Source organism: Barbus barbus (genome assembly GCF_936440315.1).
Source record: "Barbus barbus genome assembly, chromosome: 16".
In the NCBI taxonomy this organism is placed as follows: Eukaryota; Metazoa; Chordata; class Actinopteri; order Cypriniformes; family Cyprinidae; genus Barbus; species Barbus barbus.
The window spans coordinates 26,827,533-26,849,649 of record NC_136744.1 but is presented as its reverse complement, the minus strand read 5'-3'; the positions used below and the strand labels follow the sequence as shown (position 1 = coordinate 26,849,649).

General features: G+C 35.0%; 1 protein-coding gene across 1 annotated transcript in view; it reads left to right on the top strand.

Moving 5' to 3' along the window:
- The window catches only part of LOC306882662 (MAM domain-containing glycosylphosphatidylinositol anchor protein 1-like), a 207,716-nt gene that overhangs the window by 165,193 nt on the left and 20,406 nt on the right, over positions 1-22,117 (top strand). The window contains exons 12-16 of the mRNA XM_079437469.1: positions 1,140-1,314; positions 2,587-2,610; positions 5,298-5,450; positions 5,781-5,942; positions 16,696-16,826. Coding sequence (XP_079293595.1) covers positions 1,140-1,314; positions 2,587-2,610; positions 5,298-5,450; positions 5,781-5,942; positions 16,696-16,826 — 645 coding nt within the window. The remainder of the gene's footprint in view (positions 1-1,139; positions 1,315-2,586; positions 2,611-5,297; positions 5,451-5,780; positions 5,943-16,695; positions 16,827-22,117) is intronic.

The following is a 22,117-nucleotide window of genomic DNA, read 5'->3' as shown; positions in this document are numbered from 1 at the left end:
GCGTGTCACGTGACAGTGTAATCGCAGCCTCTGCGGTTGAAAAATCAAATTCAAAAATGTGTTTGATTATTGTTGGATGATTCTGTTAAAAACCAGCTGAGGAATAATAGTAGGGGCTACATTTGGCAGTGTTGTATCATTATTGTTCCATAAATATTAGAGCTTAATGATTTTTTAAGTGACTATAAATGCTATTTTTTTTTAACAAGGTAAACAATTATTCATATGTTGTACACAGATGGAAACACAGAAGACAAAGGTATAAAAAAAATTTCTTGAAAAAGGTGGAAGTATAAAATATACGTATTTAATGCATAAACAGTAGCATTCATAAGTTTGGCTCACTAAGGTGTTTTTAAAAACAATATTTTTGTTTGGCATTAAATTCAAATGTGGTGATAAAAACATTTATAATTACACAAATAAATTCAGATTATTGAACTTTCATTGAATTTAATAAATTACACACACACACACATCTATATACAGTATAATAGCAATGATATTATTATATTTAAATTGCAATAATATGAGGACATACTTTGAACTGTGATTGTGTCAGGATTGTGGACTGTTTTGTGTGTGTTTTGCTCCCCATGTGTTCTCTGTGACCCAGTTTCTCCCTCATGTTGATTGTTACTTTGATTCCAGGTGTGTCTCGTCTTCCTCCCTGTGTTTATAAGCCCCAGTCCTTTCATTTAGTGCTCTATGTTCCCTGTTGGACTATTAAAGACTCTAGATTTGCTAAATTCCTCGTCTCCGTGCTCCTGGTAAAGTGTGACGGATTGAACTGTCATTTTGAAGAAAAAAAATAGATTTCCGCAAAAATGTTAAGCAGCACGACTCCTTGCAACACTGATACTAATGGGAAATGTTCCTTACTGATTTAAGTTGCAATAATATCTCAGTTGCAATAATGTTACTATATTTAAAGAGCAATGCTATTTCACATTTTTTATTAAATAAATGCAGCCTTTGTGAGTTCAACAGGCTTTCAGAAATGTAAAAACCTTACCGACCCCAAACTTTTGAACGGTAGTGTATATGATTTCATATGTTAAATAAAGATATTAATTTATTCAGACCTTATTAAACCATGATTAAACCATTGAACCCTTTTCTCTCTTGTGTGTTTGCAGAACCGACAGACGGTTTTGTCCAAACAGATCACCACTAAAGAGCCGGTGAAAGGTGTGCTGATGTCTTACACGCTGACGGACTTGCGTATTCCCCTGTCATATGAGGTCAGCCTCGCTCCCATAACCAGCTTCGGCACCGGAAACACAGTCACACGCACCATCCAGTACTCCGAGCGTAAGTCACCTTCCAGTTACACATCATACAGTATGCAAGAACCCCGTTGTCAACTGACTACTCCCATCCATTTATTTTTTTATCTTAAAGTTATAATTTCAGGTATATAGTATAAAATTTTTTTATATTTTTTTTTATATGGGCAAGTGCAAAAAGCATAGCTGGGCTATTCGTGGAATGGGAATCAGACTCAGAATTGTTAAAATCCTCATGATTCCCATCAACAGAGGTCATGCATTTCAAATGTGAGGTTTCGCTTTCGGGATTATGGTATGTCAGACGTGTTGCAGTCATCGTGTGGAGCGTTTGCTGATGGCTACATAAGAGGCCAGCGGTTTCAGCACCAGAGCTGAGTCTGGATCTCAGAAAGCGCTGGTAGAATCTAATCCCATTGGAAAGTCTTTCAATCTCAGCATTACTCTAACCAGACCAACCTCGAAAAAATGGCCAACCTCAAGAATAAATGTCCTACTGGAAGACATGAAACCCTTCAAGTTTGTGCCAGCCTTCTAATTTCATTGGCCGCATTTTATTTATTAATTATAATAATTTTATTTTATGTATATGTATAAATAGTTTATTTACATTAAAGTGTTTGGTAAAATATATGTAAATAAATTTTATTTACTTCTATTATTATTATTATTATTAATGAAATAATTCATTAATTAATTTTATTGTTCATTAAAATATTTGGGAAGATACTGTATATGTAAATAAATGCTATTTATTTGTATTTTTTAATAAAAATGTTAAATGTTTTTATTAATTATTTTATTCTTTTATTTTAAAATATTTTGTAAAATATATGTAGGTAAATATTATTTATTGCTTTATTATTCATTATGCAATTTAGTACAACAGTACATGTAGTTATGTTGTTTTATAAAATGGAAAATATTTTTTGTGTGTTCAATAAGTGAAAACGGTATAGAGTATGCATTTTTTCTTTTTTAATCTCTTTCTCTCTTTCTCTTTCTCTCTCTCTCTCTCTCTCTCTCTCTTATGCATTTTATTACTTGCATTGAACCTTGTTCTCATTTGGAACATTTTTGGTTAATTTATTTAGTTTTAAAATAACTGTTCAAAATTATGGAATTATGGAATTGTTAGATAAATATTTAAAGTTGTCTCTGTATAATTTTGCACTTCTATCTCCCAGCCTTGTTTGATGTGTTTCTATACATTGATCTCATTTGTTGTGTTAATTGATCCATAAGAAGGCCCTGCAGTCACTGTTTATTTTTTTTTCTCATTTCTTTTCTCTTGCAGCCTACACTTACCCAAGACCTTCAGGTGAGACAATCCTGTAATTTGTTTTTTTCGGTGTTGGTTTTGTTCATGTTGTCTTTCTCTCTACTATGAACCGTCCTCCCATCTCACGCTTGCCCTGCCTTTCAGTTCTTCCCAATTAAATTCAATACAGTTCTCCTGGCAGTGTCAGCGCAGAGCTTTGCCAAAGAGGTACAAAGGGAAAAAAAACAAACATAAATTAAAACAGACTGGAGATCAGCAGAGTAAATTAAAGAGCCGAATGCATGCAGAGGGAAGAAAATGGTGATTTCAAACCACAACTCGGAAATCGTGCATTCTTCTCCATTCAGTCGCTCTGTCTCCTCTCACACTTGGAAAATTAGTTAATCAGCCATTTAGAGTGTGAATGGAGACGTTATGGGTGACTAACTACAGTATTCTGTGTTTGTTAAATGAGGGTAATCGCTGTGAACACTGCAATATGCTGAGAGTACTCCAGTACTCCAGAGGAACCTGTCGAGACGCCTCCTTCCATTAAACACGCCTGAGAAACCCTGCAGACCTTCTCCTCAGATCTGCTCATCAGTATTAGGCCAGAAACATACTTTACGCAAGTAAGGTGTGGATGCTTAGCCATGCTTTCTGCATTCTTGCGCTACTGTGCCAGAAATGTCAGCCACACGTTCCTTTAAGATTTTCCATTTTCAATGCAACTTACTGGACAATATTTGACCAAAATGAGATCAATTTCCTCCTGTTGCCATTCAAATAAGCCCTGCTGGTGATCACGGGAAGAACAGAGACTACTTTCTCAGAGTCTTTAAAGTTTATTGCAAGTAGACACACTTATAAACTGTGCTTCTTATGCAGTGTTATACAATTTAAAGAAATATTACTTTTGGTAAAATATCATAGAGTGCTTAAGGTCACACTACTTATTTACTTTTACTTACTTTTGTCATTTAGCAGACGCTTTTGTCCAAAGCGACTTACAAATAAGAAAAAGTAACTAAAACTAAAAAGTTACAACTCTATAAATACTATCTACCCACATATTTAAGAAAATAAAGAAATAAATAAAATTAACACATGCATATAACAACAACATTTCAATAATAAACATATCAATGAAAAAATTAAATAAAAAGACACTACATGTGGAAAACTCATATATGTGACCCTGGACCACAAAACCAGTCTTAAGTCGCTGGGGTATATTTGTAGCAATAGCCAAAAATACATTGTATGGGTTTTTCTTTTATGCCAAAAATCATTAAGCCATTAAGTAAAGATCAATATACTAAATATATTAACTTATATTAAAATGTATTTTTTGATTAGTAATATGCATTGCTAAGAAATTCTTTTGGACAGCTTTAAAGGCATTTTTTTTATATTTAGATTTTTTTTTGCACCCTCAGATTCCAGATATTCAAATAGTTGTATCTTGACCAAATATTGTTCTATCCCAACAAACCATTCATCAACGGAAACCTTATTTATTCAGCTTTCAGATGATGTATAAATCTCAATTTTGAAAAATTTACCCTACAATGTTATACGATTGAGGGAAATATTATTATATCATTATACAATTCAAGGGTAAAGGAACATAGCCTCTGATTTATAGAGTTAGCTGCTTAAAAGCTTATGTTTCAGAAAAGAGAGAGTAAACAAAAAAATGCACATGGTGAATAACAGTGAAAGAATAAGAGGATAGTTAGGAGGGGAAATCACAGTAAGTATGCAGTTCGTTTGGTGCTCACCTGACACCCTTTTACTGCTATAGCGCACCTTTCAGCAATGCCAATAAATTACGCTTTAACATATTTTCATTATTTATTACACGACTCTCTGGAATACTTGATTCTGATTGGTCAGGTATGTTACTCCCCAATAACAACCGTCGTCTTTAGCAATGGCAAATAACACACCGTTCAACTGATGTTAGAGGCCTGCGCTTCTTTCACGTCTCTCATATCACACCGCTGCGTTCTCTCGTTTCATTCAGACGCAACCGTTATCATATATAAAATATCAAATATAAAAACTTTTATAATTTATCCAGTTTCATAAAAGACTTAGATACAGCATCATTGCATCGTTGTTGTGTTTAGGCTAGACGCGTGAGCGAATGTTCAAAAACAGTCTACCGTCGCTCAGTCTTTTCGAACTTCTTTTTGCCCCCAAACGAAGAACGAAAACGAACTTTGTTTGAAGTATATTGGGGCCTTTATGTGGTGAAAAGCTGTGTAACTGTTGTTCTTTGCAGAAGCTTTGCATTTATAGTGCTAATAAAATATTTCAACTCAATATTTTCTGTCTAATTATTTACTTATTTGGTAGTAGCTGTGCAATAAGCAGGGTCCTGATCGCTCTATCAGGTCATTGCACACTGAGTCCGAAATTTTTGCACGTTAAAAAATAAATACGACCTCACGTTGTGTCAATCACATTTACACACTGCCTCCGAAACTTTCTTCCGTCATAAAAAAATCCGGATCAGGATCGATTTTCTGCGGTTTCGCATTCATAGAATGCGTTTTGATAGGAAAGGATGAGGAATACGATAAAACGGAAAAACGCATGCAAAAAGTTTGGACTCCGTGTGCAATGACCTTTATTCTGTGAGAACAACCATCTGGATGTACATTATCGCTTATGTAACAATTTCTTGCATTCATGAACTGAAGGTGGATCTTGATTCCCGCTCATGTTTTTGTGTGTAGATCACGTGTGTGGGTTTGAGGATATTAGGATATGTGGGTTCACTCAAGACCGCAGTGATGTGTTTGACTGGACCAGACAGAACCATCTCACACAGAACCCCAAACGGTCGGTTAATACAGGGCCGGATACAGACAGGAGTGGGACCAAAGAAGGTAAAATTGCACACCAAACTTTTTTCTGCCCACTATTTGAATCTGAAGAGAAACTCCAAAATCATCCCAAAGTACCTTTTATAGAGAATTTTGCCAGTAAAGAAACTCCACACAAAGATGCTCCTGTATTCTTGAAATTGTGTACAGCAAACGCACATTTGTAAAACCACATCTACGTTTATTTCTTAAACAGAAAATATGACTGTCTGACCAATTTTGCAAAAGCAGATTTTTTATTTTTCTGAATGTATTATTATTATGTATTTTGTGAAAGCTTCTGCCCTTTGAAAAACCTTGTGGTAACTCGTTTTATACTTTACCTTTTATAAGGTTACTACATGTACATTGAGACATCGCGGCCACGTCAGGCCGGGGATCGAGCTCGTCTTCTCTCTCCATTGTATAATGTTACGGCGGCCCGTGGACCAACAGGGACCACCAGAACCCCCTACTGTGTGTCCTTCTACTATCACATGAACGGAAAACATATTGGTGAGCCTGGTTTGAATTCACACTCTGAGAAAGACAAAAACATTTCAATTCTCGACTTAAAGTCAATGTTTGAAATCTGTTTTAATTAGGGAAATGTTTTACTGTTGTGCTTGAGAATTGATTGAATAGTGGAAAGTAGTCTCTATATGACAGGTTGGAGGCTTGATGATGTTGATTCCCTGAAAAATAGGTGCTTGTGATGCTTCTTACTGGAGTTTGGTTTTTCTGAAAGTGTCCTCCTCTACTGCAGCATTGAGCTGAATCTGTCAGAGAAAGTACGTGCTTTATGAGTAGTGTTCACTAGAAGGTCAAAGACAATGAAGGACACAGCCAGTCAGAGAGAGAGAAGTGATGTCATCCACACATCCATTACTTATTTATCGTGACTGTTAAAACATTAAGCTTTGTTTCAAAGTGACATCTGTCTATTCTCTCAACTCCAAACAGTCTTGTGTGTGTGTTTCGTCCTGCCACATTTAAGCTGATCAAGCACATCATTCAGTGCCACACTAGTAATTCTAAGAGAACGTACATAGCACAACAATATCGCATACAATAGTCAATTTGTAATTAGATTTATACACTACCATTCAAAAGTTTGATGTCAGTAATATTTTTTTTAAGTTATAATACTTTTATTTATTGGGGATGTATTCAATTCATCAAAAGTGACAGTAAAGGCATTTTAAAATGTTACAAATGATTCAAATCATTGATGTAAATAAATTATGTTCAAACTTTCTAAGTCAGCATATTACATTTCTGAAGGGTCTATACATATTAAATTATAATACAATTAAAAAGTTTGGGTAACACTTTAGAATAGGGGACACTTATTCACTATTAACTATGACTTTTCCCTCAATAAATTCCTAATTTGCTAATTCCTAATAGTTAGTAAGATAGTTGTTAAATTTAGGTATTGGGTAGGATTAGGGATGTAGAATAAGATATCAATATGTGCTTAATTAGTACTAATAAATGGGTAATATTCTAGTAATATGCATGCTAATAAGCAACTAGTTCAGAGACCCTAAAATAAAGTGTTACCAAAGGTTGTTTTAAATTGTAATATTTCATAACATTACAATTTTTGACTGAATTGTAAAAAAAAAAAAAAACTTTTTCATCTTAACAACTCCAAACTTTGGATAGATAATGTACAGTATATACTTTTCAGTGTTGAGTGACACTGTCGCAATGCATTATGGTATAGTCTTTTATGTTAAGGAAACATGCGATGCTGCCTTAGGGGCCTTTCACACAGGGCATGCTCTTGCATCCGTCTGTGCAACATTTTCATTGTTGTTTAATGGCCACATGCGCTAAGTGGGCATCTGTGACTGTTGCCACTTCATGTCAGGTTAAATCAAGTTCATCTTTTAAAAATGTGCCTTGAGACCTTGTGGTCCATTCCTCTGCACTGCGTTTAGCTGCTTTTCAATGCAAGAACACGTTCTGTGTGAACGGCCACTCAGGATTTGACCAAAAGTAGGTATCTTAAAGTGATAGTTCACCCATAAAAAGACAATTCTGTCACTGTGTACTCCCACTCATGTTGTTCCAAACCTGTATGGCTTTCTTTTTTCTAATGGACACAAAAGAAGATATTTTGAGGAATATTGGTAACCAAACAGTTTTTGTTCCCATTGACTTCCATTGTGTTTTCTGTCCATACATATAAAGTAAATGGGAACCAAAACCGTTTAGTTACCAACATTCTTCAAATACCTAATTTTGTGTCCCACAGAAGAAAGAAAGCCATATTAGTTGTGAGTAAACAATGTCAGAATTTTCATTTTTGGCTGGACTATGTCTTTAAGGTATCTTCTTTTTTTTTTTGATCCCTTTAAAAAGCAAACCTATGAAAGCCTTACAGCTGCACCTATAGTGTGTTCTAATTAGGCAGCAGAACCTGCGTGTGAAATGTGTTTGTTTATGCGGGATGCTTTATATGTGTGGGTGGCAGGGATTTACTAGTTTGAGGACAAAAATGTCCCCAGAAATGGGCTAAATCTGACAAAAGCTCTCTTATGGGACCTCAAAGACATTAATGACTCATAAACGCAGTCAATAACGTTGTTCTAAAAATGCATCGTGCACAGTGATTTATGGGTGTTCCTGATGGGGTTCAAAGATCTGTGACTATCTGGCAACCACCTGTTATCGCACACTCTAGCACACGCTCGCACACGCAGACTTTAATTGCTCATTAATGTAAGGACTTTATCACACAAAACTTCTCCAACCAAAGTTTCGACAGCAGACCAAAACTTTTTTCTGCTGTTGTTGTTTTCTCATTTTTTTAGCTTGACAAATAAAGTAACCGAACTTCCTGTTTCCCCTCGCTTTTTATCTGCACTCTCTCTTCAAATTTTATCAGCCCATTAACGGCTCATAAATTGTGCTTCTTTCTCTCTTTCTCCTCTTCTGCTCGTTGCTCTCTCTGGCTGTCTGTCTGCTTTGCTTTCACTCCACCTCGTTCTCTTTACCTGTGCGCTGTCTCCTGTTCTAATGAGACGAGGCCGTCTAATTATTTGCCAGTTGCCACTCGTGACACGGTCTGGGCTCGCGGTGGGGGGCGGCTGGTGAACACACAGCACGCTTCAATCTGTTAAGGCTTTCCGAAGGCATTTTGGATTCCCTGCTGCAGGCCTGCACTGTATATTTCAAAGGACATGTTTTATTAATTCCATTGCTATTTAGGAGTCGGAGAGGACAGCAGGTCCTTAATGAAAATTAAAATTGAAAAGCGAACCACATTAATTATGATCAAAATCACCCTAGGGTGCACATGCACATAACCTCATACTCAAGCTGTCTGCTAAAGCGCTCTAACTCATCATATTTGTCTCTGTCTGCTTTAAAACGAGAGTAGGCAGTTTAGCTGTGTTTCTATTTGCTATTAGAGTATTGTAGTGCTAGTATAAACTACTTCCTGTGACCTTTCGTGTCAGTGTGCTAAAGTTGGGTGGCATCATAGTAATCAGATGAGATGAACTGTGTTCCAAAACGTAGTGAGCTGGACACTTTTGGAGTATTTTAAGGCAGAGAATCAATGTGAACACTGCTTTATAGAGCATTGCATGTAAATGTCAATCCCATAATGCACCGTTAAGAGCTCATTTAAACAATATCCATCTGAAATACTGGGTGAGATGAGCGAAATGCTCATCAAAGTCAAGTCAGGCTTATTTTATATAGAGCTTTATACAATACAGATCACTTCAAAGCAACTTGCAGTAGTAAACAAAAAAATAGCATCTGTGTCATAAAGCAATTTTAATATTATTTATAATATTTATAAAATTTTATTTTAAATTAGCTTTAATTTTTTATATTTTCAGTTTCAGTGTTAGTATTTTTTTTATTCATTTTGGGGGTTTAAAACTTATGTAAGCATGTTTGTTTATTTGTTTTAATTTATATAATTGAAATATTTCAATTTAAACTTATTTCATTTCAGCAAAATTAAAAATTCTTTCTTTCTTTCTTTCTTTCTTTCTTTCTTTCTTTCTTTCTTTCTTTCTTTCTTTCTTTCTAATCTAATGTTTAATTTTAATATTTCAGCTTCATTTTAATTAATGTTTAAGAAAATAATGTTTGATTCTTTCAAATGTTTTATGTGTGTGTGTGTGTGTAAAATAATTCACAACATCATGCAGTTTCATCTTGAAAGCGGCTGTTACGGAGGATAAATTATTCAGATCAATTCAATTCAATTATAATAAATGATAAATAAAAAATAATCATTCGGAAGCAAAAATTCAATAAAGCAATTTAATATGATTAAAGTTAATATTTTATCCAGTGTTCATGTGGATATGTATTTTATGCTTGTTAGAGTATTCTATCATTAGCTTAGCAACATGCTAACACAAAGTGTGATGTTTGTTATTTTTGCATCTGCTTTTATTTACATCAGGACTACGTAAGGTGGTCTGCTGGTCTGGTATCACCAAAACCCCCTAAAACATCAGAAAAGACTAGCTTAACCAGCTTGACCAGACTGGATGATCTTTGGCTGGTTTAAAGAGTTTTTATCTTTCCTACACATGGCTGGTGGCAGTGATCTGCTATAGGCTGAATGTTGGTGTGATTTCTGCTGATTACGGCCTGTGTACACTAATCAGCTAATCATTAGTCTGTGCATTGGCATGTGGGCGGCACTGTGGGCACAGATGCTAAACTGAGAGGGAGGCACAGCTGGCTCGACTCTCATTACATGAGACGCCCTACTGAGAGACAGACGTCCCTGTTAGCAATTTTAATGTGTAGGACTGCGTTAGCCACTCTACGCTGGCCATAAATTACAACCTCATTAGCAGAATGAGAGTTTAGACTTTTATTTGCGCCACTGTGCTTGCATTAGATTTGATTACATCCCAATTAGCAATTGAAGAGATTAGCTCTGCGTTGGTTATGCCACACTAGCACTGCATTCAACAGAGCTACATCAGCACATTGACCTTGCGCTATTTGCAGACTTTCCAGTCTTCCTTAGAAGATATGTGAATAAGTGCAGACAACACCACAGATTTTATCACAGCATGTTGTGTTTAACATCTGTGTGTGTGTGTGAGTATATTCAGTTATCTGGAGTTTTGTCTCTATTTGATGGTCCTACAGAAGAGCTTTGCATTACTTCACTGGATCAATAAATCTTTACTAGTAGAGAGTCAGAGACATGCGCTTTCTATATTTCTGGATGGGTTTATATGATTAGAGTGAGGAGGCATGTATTCGTGTTATTTTTGACGGGTTGATCATTAGGTTTCTGGGTGCTGTTTTTATTTGATTTTAATTAGCATCAGAATTTCTGTGTCATGCAATTTGTCTCTCTTTTAAATTAAATCCTTCATGCATCTTACAGCTGTGTTTTCACTGTGTTTTTAGGTTTGAGGTCCTCAAATGCAATTATGTAAAATGCATTCACATTTTTAAAAGCAGGTGAAGTATTTTTAGTCATTGTTTTTAATAAGCTATTTATTATTATTATTATTAATAATAATAATTTCCGCTTTGTATTCTTGTCTTATATGTTGTATTTTTGTTTTAATAAATTTTTAGTCATTGTATCATAATAATAATAACGGTAAACAAAATTCTATTAGGCTAATGAACAATATGTTAGATTAACATGCAGCCCTAAAAATGTGTCAGTTAAATTGTCCATTTCGATTTGATGCTGTCTCTTTCGTGTCATTCACCTTCCTCTAGACACTGTAAAGACTAGGCGATCACCCTCTACAATCGCAATAGTCTGTTCGATTTTTCATCAAGAGCAACACAATAGCATGTTCTATTAGACCGCAAGTTTATTAGGCTTGAAGTTCATTACAAAGGGGTTCAGCAGCCAGTGGATCCATTAGAGCAGAAGTCAATCACAGCAGCAGTCAGTCCATTAGATCCTTCACTCATTACAGCATCAGAGTGTGACCCTGCTGCTGTTAGCGGATGACAGGCTCTTCACAAGGTGTTTCGGCAGTCGTTGTCCTTGTTTAGTGATGCATGCACTTTATATGGTACAAGAATGAATGGCTTGTTTGTTCTGACTAATTGTTGCATGTATTCATTGTCTTTCAGCTCTCAGGAATACTTGACTCTGATTGGTTAATCATGGCCTTCTGTCAAATATGTAAGGGATCATTTACAGCTACTTGCTTTCAAGCACTATTTCAGTATGATTAATATAGTATTATAATATTATTATTAATTAATGTAAATTAGTTTTTATATTTTCTGTTTTCATTTTAATGTAGATTTTAATAATTTTGTTGTGTTTTTGTCAGTTTTATTAGTTATGTTGTTGTTTTTTAATAAACAGAAACTATATTGGCAAGTAGCTGCAGTATTTAGTGAACGTATAACTTAAAGATTTAAAAATAAAAAAATTTAAATAAATATTTTAAAATAATTTTAGTTAATGACAAAACACATTTTTACTTAAACTAAATGAATTAGAAATGTTGCATTGGCAACTAGCTGAAATGTTAAATGAAAGTATAACTTAAATATTTAAAATATTGCAACTGTGAAATATTTACTGCAAGTATAACTTAAAGATTGTTATGTTATCAACTGTTTTTAATAGGTTTAAAGTTTTTTTTGTAAAACATGTTATTTCAGTTAATGTAAATATTTTAATAGTGTTAATTAATAACTATATATATCATTTTTATTATTGTAAATGTTTAGTTTTGTTTAATGATAATTTACATAAACTGATTGTTTCTCTAGGGGTTGGTTAGCTGTTATTTTCAAAAGTCTTCACATAAGGGTGATTTTTAAGTGCCTGGCTCATTGCTCACAACGGTTGACGAGTCGAGTGTGTGCAATCACCTTAAAGATGCACCAGCACACAATTTGTGTTTGTTTATCAGACAGCGAGCAGCTCTTAAGCGTGATCGGTGTCACTGAAACGTGGCAAACGCTTTCAGTCTGGGCAGCGAGCTAATAACAGGGTTCTGATACAACACGCCGTTCCTGTTAAAGGCTCCTGATTTTCCTCAAATCGCTTTGATTACTGTAATATCTATACAGTAATGACACATGCTGACTCTATTAGAGTGACTTTCCCTTTTAAAAAACACCAACGAAAATTGTTGTGGTACAGCATGCAGTGATGTGTAGTAATGGCATACGTAGGACAGTATACTGTGGTGCTGAATGATTACTTCAGATGGTGTCAAAAACAGTGTTATACCATGCTACTTTTCAGAAGTTCGGATATCAGTGTTCGGATATCTGAACTTGTACAATGCAAATGGCTTTCTAGCTCAAAATTAACCATTCATATTGCTACCAAAAAGAGCGTTTGAGCTAAAGGCTCATAAGCTAAAGTCAAAAGGTAACAATGAAACTTTTGACATTGTTACAAGATGTTCTTAATAGGTCTCGTCCATTCAAGAAAGTAAGACGTTCATCATTTGGACGTTTCTTTGGATAAACTTTTTTGCTGACTGTAAATAGGAACATTAATGACATTGATGTATTCATTCCTGTAAAATTACTATAAACTATATGGATTGTAAAAAGTGATATACCAATACACTACTGTTTAAAAGTTTGTTCAAGATCTATTTTAAGTAAATGCCATCCTTAACAACTGCTTTCAACATTAACAATGCTTAGAAATGTTTCTCGTGCAGCAAATCAGCATATTAGAATAATTTCTAAAGGGTCATGTGACACTGAAGACTGGAGTAATGAGTGCAAAAAATCAGCTTGGCATCACAGGAATAAATTACATTTTACAATACATTGGAATAGAAACCAGATCATTTAAATTGTAATATGATTTCACAATATTTGACTGCATTTTTTGATCAAATAAATTCAGCCATGGAGAGCATAAGAGACTTCTTTCTATGGTAATGCATATAGTTTTCATTTTTGGGTGCCATTATTTGGTCAAACAGGTGATCCCATACAAAATTCACTCCATTGGTTGAGTCAGTGACACATCTGGACATTCAAATGTTGAAAATGCCAGTGTCTTACAATGCTACAAATGTATGCGATAGGAGAAAGTTCATATAGAAAGCAACATCAGCTTAAAATAAGAATTCAAGTTTAGTTTCAAGTTTATTTGTATAGCACTTTTTACGATACAAATCGTTGCAAAGCAGCTCTACAGGAAATTAAGTTTCCACAATATATGTATATATTGCAGAACCTTAATATATTTAACTTATGGCAAAAATAGGTAATTCTGTATGTTGTCTGAGCGTTGGCATCCTCTGAGGGGTTGGCATCATCTTTTCTCAGGTGTTCGGTCATCTCAGATCATATAAGTGTTGGATCCAGACTGAAGCTTCTGTAATTCCTAGTTACCATGGGATGTTAATCCAGTGACAGAAACAAATAGAGACATAATTAGCGTAGCTTCTGTTCCATCTAAGCAAAAATGATTTGTTCAACCCAAGCTAAAGAATAATAATAATGTACATTTGATCAGATATAACTGCAGTACAAGATTATAAAATGCATTATGTGAATGCTTGGCTAAAGAGATGTCTTTAATCTAGATTTAAACAGAGTGTGTCTGAACCCCGAACGTTATCAGGAAGGCTATTCCAGAGTTTGGGAGCCAAATGTGAAAAAGCTCTACCTCCTTTAGTAGACTTTGCTATCCTAGGTACTACCAAAAGTCCAGAGTTTTGCGACCTTAGGGAGCGGGTTGGATTGTAGCGTGGTAGAAGACAAGTTAGGTACGCAGGAGCTAAACCATTTAGGGCCTTATAGGCAAGTAATACTATTTTGTAAATGATAGTATTGAACTTCATAGGTAGCCAGTGCAGAGACTGTAAAATTGGGGTAATATGATCATATTTTCTTGACCTGGTAAGAACTCTAGCCGCTGCATTTTGGACTATCTGTAGCTTGTTTATTGAAGATGCAGGACAACCAGCTAGCAGTGCATTACAATAGTCCAGTCTAGAGGTCATGAATGCATGAACTAGCTTTTCTGCATCAGAAACAGGTAGCATGCTTCGAAGCTTGGCAATGTTTCTAAGATGGAAGAATGCTGTTTTTGTAACATGGGAAATATGATTTTCAAAGGACAAGTTGCTGTCTAATATAACACCCAGATTATTGACTTTGAGGACGTAACAGTGCATCCGTCTAGTTGCAAATTGTAATCCAAGAGATTCTGTGTACTGTTTTTTTTTTGGTCCAATAAGTAATATCTCTGTCTTATCTGAATTTAATAGGAGGAAATTATTGGTCATCCAATCTTTTACATTTTTTACACAATCTATTAGCTTAGTTGAGAAGTTTCATCTGGTCTTGTTGAGATATATAGTTGAGTATCATCAGAATAACAATGAAAACTAATCCCGTATTTTCTAATAATATTACCAAGGGGCAACATGTAAATTGAAAATAGCAGAGGACCTAGGACAGATCCTTGTGGTACTCCATACTTTACTGGTGATAATTGAGATGACTCCCCATTTAAATGAACAAAGTGGTAGCGATCTGACAGGTAGGATCTAAACCATCTTAAAGCCTGCCCTTGAATACCAGTATAGTTTTGTAATCAATCTATGAGTGTATCATGGTCAATAGTGTCGAACGCAGCACTAAGATCAAGTAATACTAGCAATGAGATGTAGCCTTGGTCTGAAGCAAGAAGCAAGTCATTTGTAATTTTAACAAGTGCAGTTTCTGTACTACATTGAGGCCTGAAACCTGACTGAAATTCTTCATAGAGATCATTTTTTTGCAAGTAGGAACACAATTGAGCAGACACAACTTTTTCTCAAATTTTAGACATAAACGGAAGATTTGAAATGGGTCTGTAATTTGCCAGTTCATTAGAATCTAGTTGTGGTTTCTTAATAAGAGGCTTAATAACCGCCAGCTTGAATTAGCTGTGTAAGGCTCTATACTGGAGTTATTTATGTAGCTGTGTCTGGATTGATGTATTGGTGGTCGGTATCTGTTGATATTGTTCAGACAGCTTTAGCTGCGTTCATTAGGATGTGTTTTGTTCTTCGAGCGAGCCACTTTTGGTCACAGTACCATCTGTTTGCTTTTTTAATGTTGCTGTGTGCTGCTGTGTTATTCATTTATATCTGCTGGTCCTGAATAAGTAAAGATCTGAAGCCTGGTTTGTTGGCTGGACTCATCGACATGTGTGCATGTGATGAGCAGCGTGTAGACTCTGCGGTGAAAGTTTTGAAACATTAGTGAATATATATATATGTATGTATGTGTGTGTGTGTTTGTTATTGTTCAGAGCCAATGCTTCATTTGAGGAACTACAAAAGTTTGTTCTCTCTCTCTCTCTGTTACAAAGTGCAACTGAATTATATATTGGTTTCCCTTAAGCACAAAGTCAGAGTAATAATTTAATGCATGAGTCATAAAGGTGCCACTTGGCCTCACTGCCTTCTATCATCTGAGTGTGTGTGTGTGTGTGCGTTTGTGCTCAGTGTCTGTGACAGATTTCAATGCTGACGTTCATAATAAGCGCTCTAAACCTCACATAATCATAGTGTGTGTGTGTAAGATGCCTCTGTTTTGTTGTCTACTGAGAGCTTTGTTTCTGGAGCTGATCTATCGCATGCCAGTCTCAGACGACAAACCCACAGACCATCTGATGAATATAGATCAATTTATCATGATGTCACACTCACATCTTGATTTTCAGACAAGCAGTTTTAGCAGAGCTGCACTTTTAATGATCTGATTAACATTTTGTAATTTTATGAATGTTAAACAAAATTATTATAAAATTATTCCTGTGGTGTATAGTAGAGGAGTGTGCAGGTTAAACAATGGACAAATGAACAAATGAAAATAGCCCTTTCAGCAGCAGAATGTTTAAATACTCATTTTAAGTAGTAATATTTGACATGTAACAAACTTTAAACTTTATAACCAATTACCTTTTTTTTAGTACATTCCAAATAAATCATGCAATCACGTATTTTACAGTACACTGAAAAAACTTTGATGCGGGATTTACTTTTATACTCAGAAATTGCTTGTAAATTTCATAAATATTTACAAAGAAATAGCAAGTAACACACTGAATTGAATATAGAATTTGAAAGTAGGAGGAAATAGCATTTACTTGAAAAACATGCCCCAATAATCTATAAAATGTTTTATATATACAACTTAAAAAAAAAAAAAAACATTTTACAGCACTTTACTTGATTTAATTTCATATTTCAAATCATGCCAGTGCATTCTGCAAAAAAAAACAACAACTGATTGTGTGTCTGTGTGTCTGCAGGTACACTCAATGTTCTGATGAGGGTGAAGAGCATCGCCACTGTGGATTCTGCCATCTGGACTCTCTCCGGACACCAGGGGCCCGAATGGAGGAAGGCAGATGCTGAGATCTATCCGAGCGGACCCTTCCAGGTGTGTGCATGAGAGTTTGTATGCAAATGTGTTTTGCAGTGTTTCCTGTCTTGTGATTGGCAAGTATAAAAGCGTTAAGGAAAACATTTTAATAACGGCTCTCGAGTAGAAAAAAATTTAGTTTTTAAGAATTGATTCAGTTCATTGAATCAGTTCAAACTGTCCATTTCAATGAATCGATTTAAAACTGATTCAGTGATTTGTTTGCATCACAAGCAGCTGTTCAAACCTTTAGAGCGGATTCATTTGATTCAGTTCTGTGAATCAATTCAAACCTCTGATTCATTGATAACTTAGTGTAGTTTCAATGTCACATTTGTCATATATAAAAGAAAATATATATTTTTATGTTAACACTTTCTGTTATAAGTTTCCATTTGGTAACATTAGTTAACTACAAAAGAGTTTATTACTCTTAATTAATGTTAATTTTATCAATTACTAATACATTATAAAAAAGAAAAAAAAATCTATTAATATTATTTAATGGACCTGAGCTAATATGGACAGCTGTATTTTATTAACTAACATGAACAAAGATTAATAAATACTGTAACAGTTTATTGCTAATTGTTATTATATATCAGTTAATATACTGTATTAAGTAATGTTAACTAATGGGACCTTATTGTAAAGTGTTACCATTATTCCTTTTGTTGTGAAAAACAATATTTTAATCAGATTTTTACTGTATTTTGAGGTTTGAACATTTTGAATCTAATACAGTGGCACTTCAGTTGAAGTGCTGTATTCTTTTTAATCTAATTAGAGTAATTGCATTGATCGTTTTAGATTTGTTTTTAGCTATTTTGTGCAGTCCTAGTTGGCAAGTGTGCTATGTCTGTATGTGTATGTGTGTGTGTGTGTGTGTGTGTGTGTGTGGTTAGAGGGTCTGGGGTGTGGGGGGTGGGGGGGGGGGGGGGTGATTGAGGAAGCGCTGAGTCGTGCTCTACCGCTCTTCTCTGGACCTGCGTTTCTTCTGAGCTGAGCTCTCAGCACAACAGCTGCAAAGACCAGGAGATGTTTTACTGCTCATCACAGAGGAGAAAAGATGCTGGAGAGAGAAAATGACAAATTGAAAGAGCTTGAAGAGCAGGGCTGAAAAAGACGAGATTTATACAGTAAAGAAAACTGAGAGAGAAGGGCAGAAAAAGATGAACACCGCATGCAATGGGGATGGAAATGAAGACAGATAATTCACAGGAGTTCACAGGTAAATGGGACACACTTAAGTCTGGGCTCATTGGTCCTGGTCCTGTCAGATTATTTTACCCCCATTCTTTCTACCACTGCTGCTTAAAGACAACTAGAAATTGCATTTGACTTTTGTAATGGGACAAATTTCCAGGTGAAACTGAATATTCAGTGGCAAACAATGTAGGACAGGGCTGTTTTTTTGTCCTTTGGGATTTGATTGGATTAGGAAATATAGGCTGTGTTATTATTTATTAATATTGTTTGGCCTCACCCTTGTGGATTACAGCAGAAAAAAAGTTGTTGCATAGGTGGACAACATTATTACATTTTGGTGAAGATTAGGAAAACATTAGAGCAATATGAACTGATGAATCATGACAGTAAGAGTAGGAACAAGTCAGCATGACATCAAAATAAACTTGTTTCTTTTCTTATTTTATATTTTCAGTCTTATTTCTCCACAGTCTTATTTTAGCATTATCACTACTATTATTACTATTATATTTAGTATTATTTTCAATCAGTTTTTATTTTTATAAATTCATTTTATGTATTTTTTGTTTTTATTTGATTTTATTTATAGTAATTTTTGCGCGTTTGTAATGTAATAACGTACTATGTAATTTAAAGCAAACATTTTAATTTCGCTCAAAGGGAATCATTTATGATTTTATAGGGAATTTGAACAGACTCACTGTGTCACGGCTGATCACTGAGGTGGCAGCGATTCATTGAACAATCCATATAACATCAACTCTGCACTGGATATTAAAATCCAAAATATAGTGAAAAAACTATTAAATAGCACAGTAACAAGATCGGCAGATTAAGACATTAACTTGTGAGCACAAAACACAAGATACTTCTCTTTTCAATATAAATAAGATTTTATTTATATAAACCTAAGACATAAACTAATCTAACACATGAACACAAGCATTCACACATTCACACGTTGCAGAAAGAGAGAAATTGAGGAAAGGATGAGTTTAAGAGGATGGAAATCCCAAATTCTCCATCAGTTTGTTTACTAGGCGATATATCTATAATCAATTTAGACAATACAAACAGTCAGTTACTCCTGGTAGCGCTAGCTGTCGCCAAGAAAACTATCCTCATGAACTGGAAATCAAGAAAATCCATACATATTGCATCCTGGGAAAACCTATTAATTGATTATCTCAATGGAAAATCTATCCAGTTAAATAAATAAATAAATACACACACACATATATATATATATATATATGTATATGTGTATGTGTATATGTATATGTGTATATATATATATATATATATATATATATGTGTGTATATATATACACACACATATACACACACACACACACACACACACACACACAGGGTAAGTCTAGGTCTCTGGCCTAGGCTGCACCATACGTCTCACTGTTTTAATGCATCACACGGAGCTGAGACATATACACATCTACACATTAAAAACATAATTAAATCATAAACAGTGTTGGGGGTAACGCATTACAAGTAACGCGAGTTACGTAATAATATTACTTTTTTCAAGTAACTAGTAAAGTAACACATTACTTTTTAATTTACAAGAAAATATCTGAGTTACTTTTTTCCCATTTATTGACTGACAGTGCACTGTGTGAACATGTTACTGTAGTTCTAGACTAAATGTGAATGTGCATTAATTCATCCCACTCGCAAAAAACAGATTTAGTATTCATCAAAATTAATTAAAACAGTGAAATGCAAACTCAGAATATGGCACAAACCTACAATACTTAAATATGTTAAACAACACAAATATATCTAATTCCATTTTATTAACCAATGTCTTTGCTGCTGACCTTTGATCAGCCAGTTCAACCATACTAATAAGCAAAAAATGACTTTAGATAAACTAACAATTGTGCTTCATTGTTTTTTTATTGCTGAAGAGTGTTGAACCCTCTTGTCCTGCGTTCTACTTTACAGATGTGAATTTACTTTTCCTTCAGCCTGAGGTTTATTCATTAAGCTTTTTGGTGTGAAAGGGCTTTTACATTTGCTATAATTAGAACTTATTGTATTAAAAACAATTAAGCCCTGCTCATATTTAAAAAGTAACGCAAAAGTAACGCAATGCATTACTTTCCATAAAAAGTAGCTAAGTAACGTAATTAGTTACTTTTTTAGGGAGTAACGCAATATTGTAATGCATTACTTTTAAAAGTAACTTTCCCCAACACTGATCATAAATAAATAAATATATAAGTGTGGCATGTAGGTAGTGGCCGGGGATGGCTGATGTTTGGGGAGAGCCCCCCCCCCCCCCCCCCCCCCCCCCCCCCCCCCCCCCCCCCCCCCCTTATTATTAAACATCAATCTATAATTCACAACTAATATTATTAATATTATTATTTTTACTTGCCCTCTTCATTGTCCTCCACCCTCTCCCAGTTTTGATGAAATTATTATTATTAAAATTATTATTATTATTATCATTATGATTAATATTAGTATGGTTATTATTGTTGCTAATAACATTTGTTGTCTTTATTTTTACTATTATTATTCATCTTTATTTATTTATTTTTATTTTATTTATTTATTTTTTACACTACTTATATCTGTTACCAATCTATTATGATGCTATTTCAGTTGTATGCTTCCTTCCCCAATCCTAGACACAACGACAGACACATGCGCACACACACACATGTTGGGTTTCCATGTTTTATGGGGACTCTCCATAGGCGTAATGGTTTTTATACTGTACAATCTGTATGTGCTATTGCCCTACACCAACCCTACACCTAAACTTAGCCCTCACAGGAAACATGCTGCATTTTTAGATTTTCAAAAAACTTTATGCTGTATGATTTATAAGCTTGTTTCCTCATGGGGACCAAAAAATGTCCCCACAAGATTAAGATTTACTGGTATTACTATCCTTGTGGGGACATTTGGTCCCCAGGACGTGATGAATACCAGGTGCACACACACACACACACACACACACACACACACACATGCTCACAGACATATGAATGCAAATACAGGAGTTAATCAGAACGGACAAATTTGACAGTTTCCTTCCTGAATTGGAATTATCAATAAGTGTTCTTTTGTCTCAAGGTTGTAAGCTGTTCTGTGAAAGAGGCTTGCTGGTTAGTTTGCTTGCTTCAGACTAGTTGGAGCTAGGAATCTGATTTACAGCGTCCTGTTTCCTTGGGCCTCTCTGGAATTCCAGCTCCTCATGTTTCAATGATCTGATCGCATCTTAAATTTGTCTGATTCAGTCTCTGATATTCTACACGTTTTTGACATTTTTAGTTGTTTTTATCATATATATTTTGTAATTGTAAATTAGTTTTTAGTTCTTTTAGTACATCAGTTTAAATGAGAAATGTTGCCTTGGTAATTAGCTATTGTTACGTTTTATTTATATTATTTTTAGATTTTATTTTACTTGACTTTTCTTTTTTGGCTGATCCCACAAATCCTCCATTGTGGTATGTAATTCCTAAAGTTTTTCTCATTGAATACTGTTTCTGTTTCAGATAATTGAATAGGGTAAACAGAATAAGTAAATAGGGTCAATTTGGATTTTATATTGGCCAAATCTGTTCTCGACTCTCACTTTTCACTTGCCAGCTAGAGTGGGAAAAACTGTTTCCTCAGTTATTTTTTTGAAAAAACTGTTGCTAGCTTCTCTCTTCTCTCTGTGCTGTCTCTTTCATTTCACTCAGTAATGCCACGTATTTGACACTTGAAGACGTAAATAGATCCTCACCTCTCATCCAGGCCCCACTTGGCCTCCATCAATCGATGCTAAAGACCAATCCAGGCATTCCTGGACAGTAGGACTTGACAAGTCCGTCAGACAGCTGTGCTTCTGCGCTGTCTGTTTGTTTGCTCTGTTCTCATCTCCTCTTTGTTCCTCCATTGACTCTTTCCGTGTGGATCGAGTGACTGCGGAGGCTTGCCGAGATAAATTAGCATCATTTTCCCACAGAATCGCAGAAAACAAGGAAGTACGTCTTAGCATCGTTGCATGAGGCATCTCACCCATCGCTACGCCTGATGGATCAAGCAGAATCACAACAGCGTTACTTTATCCGAAAGCT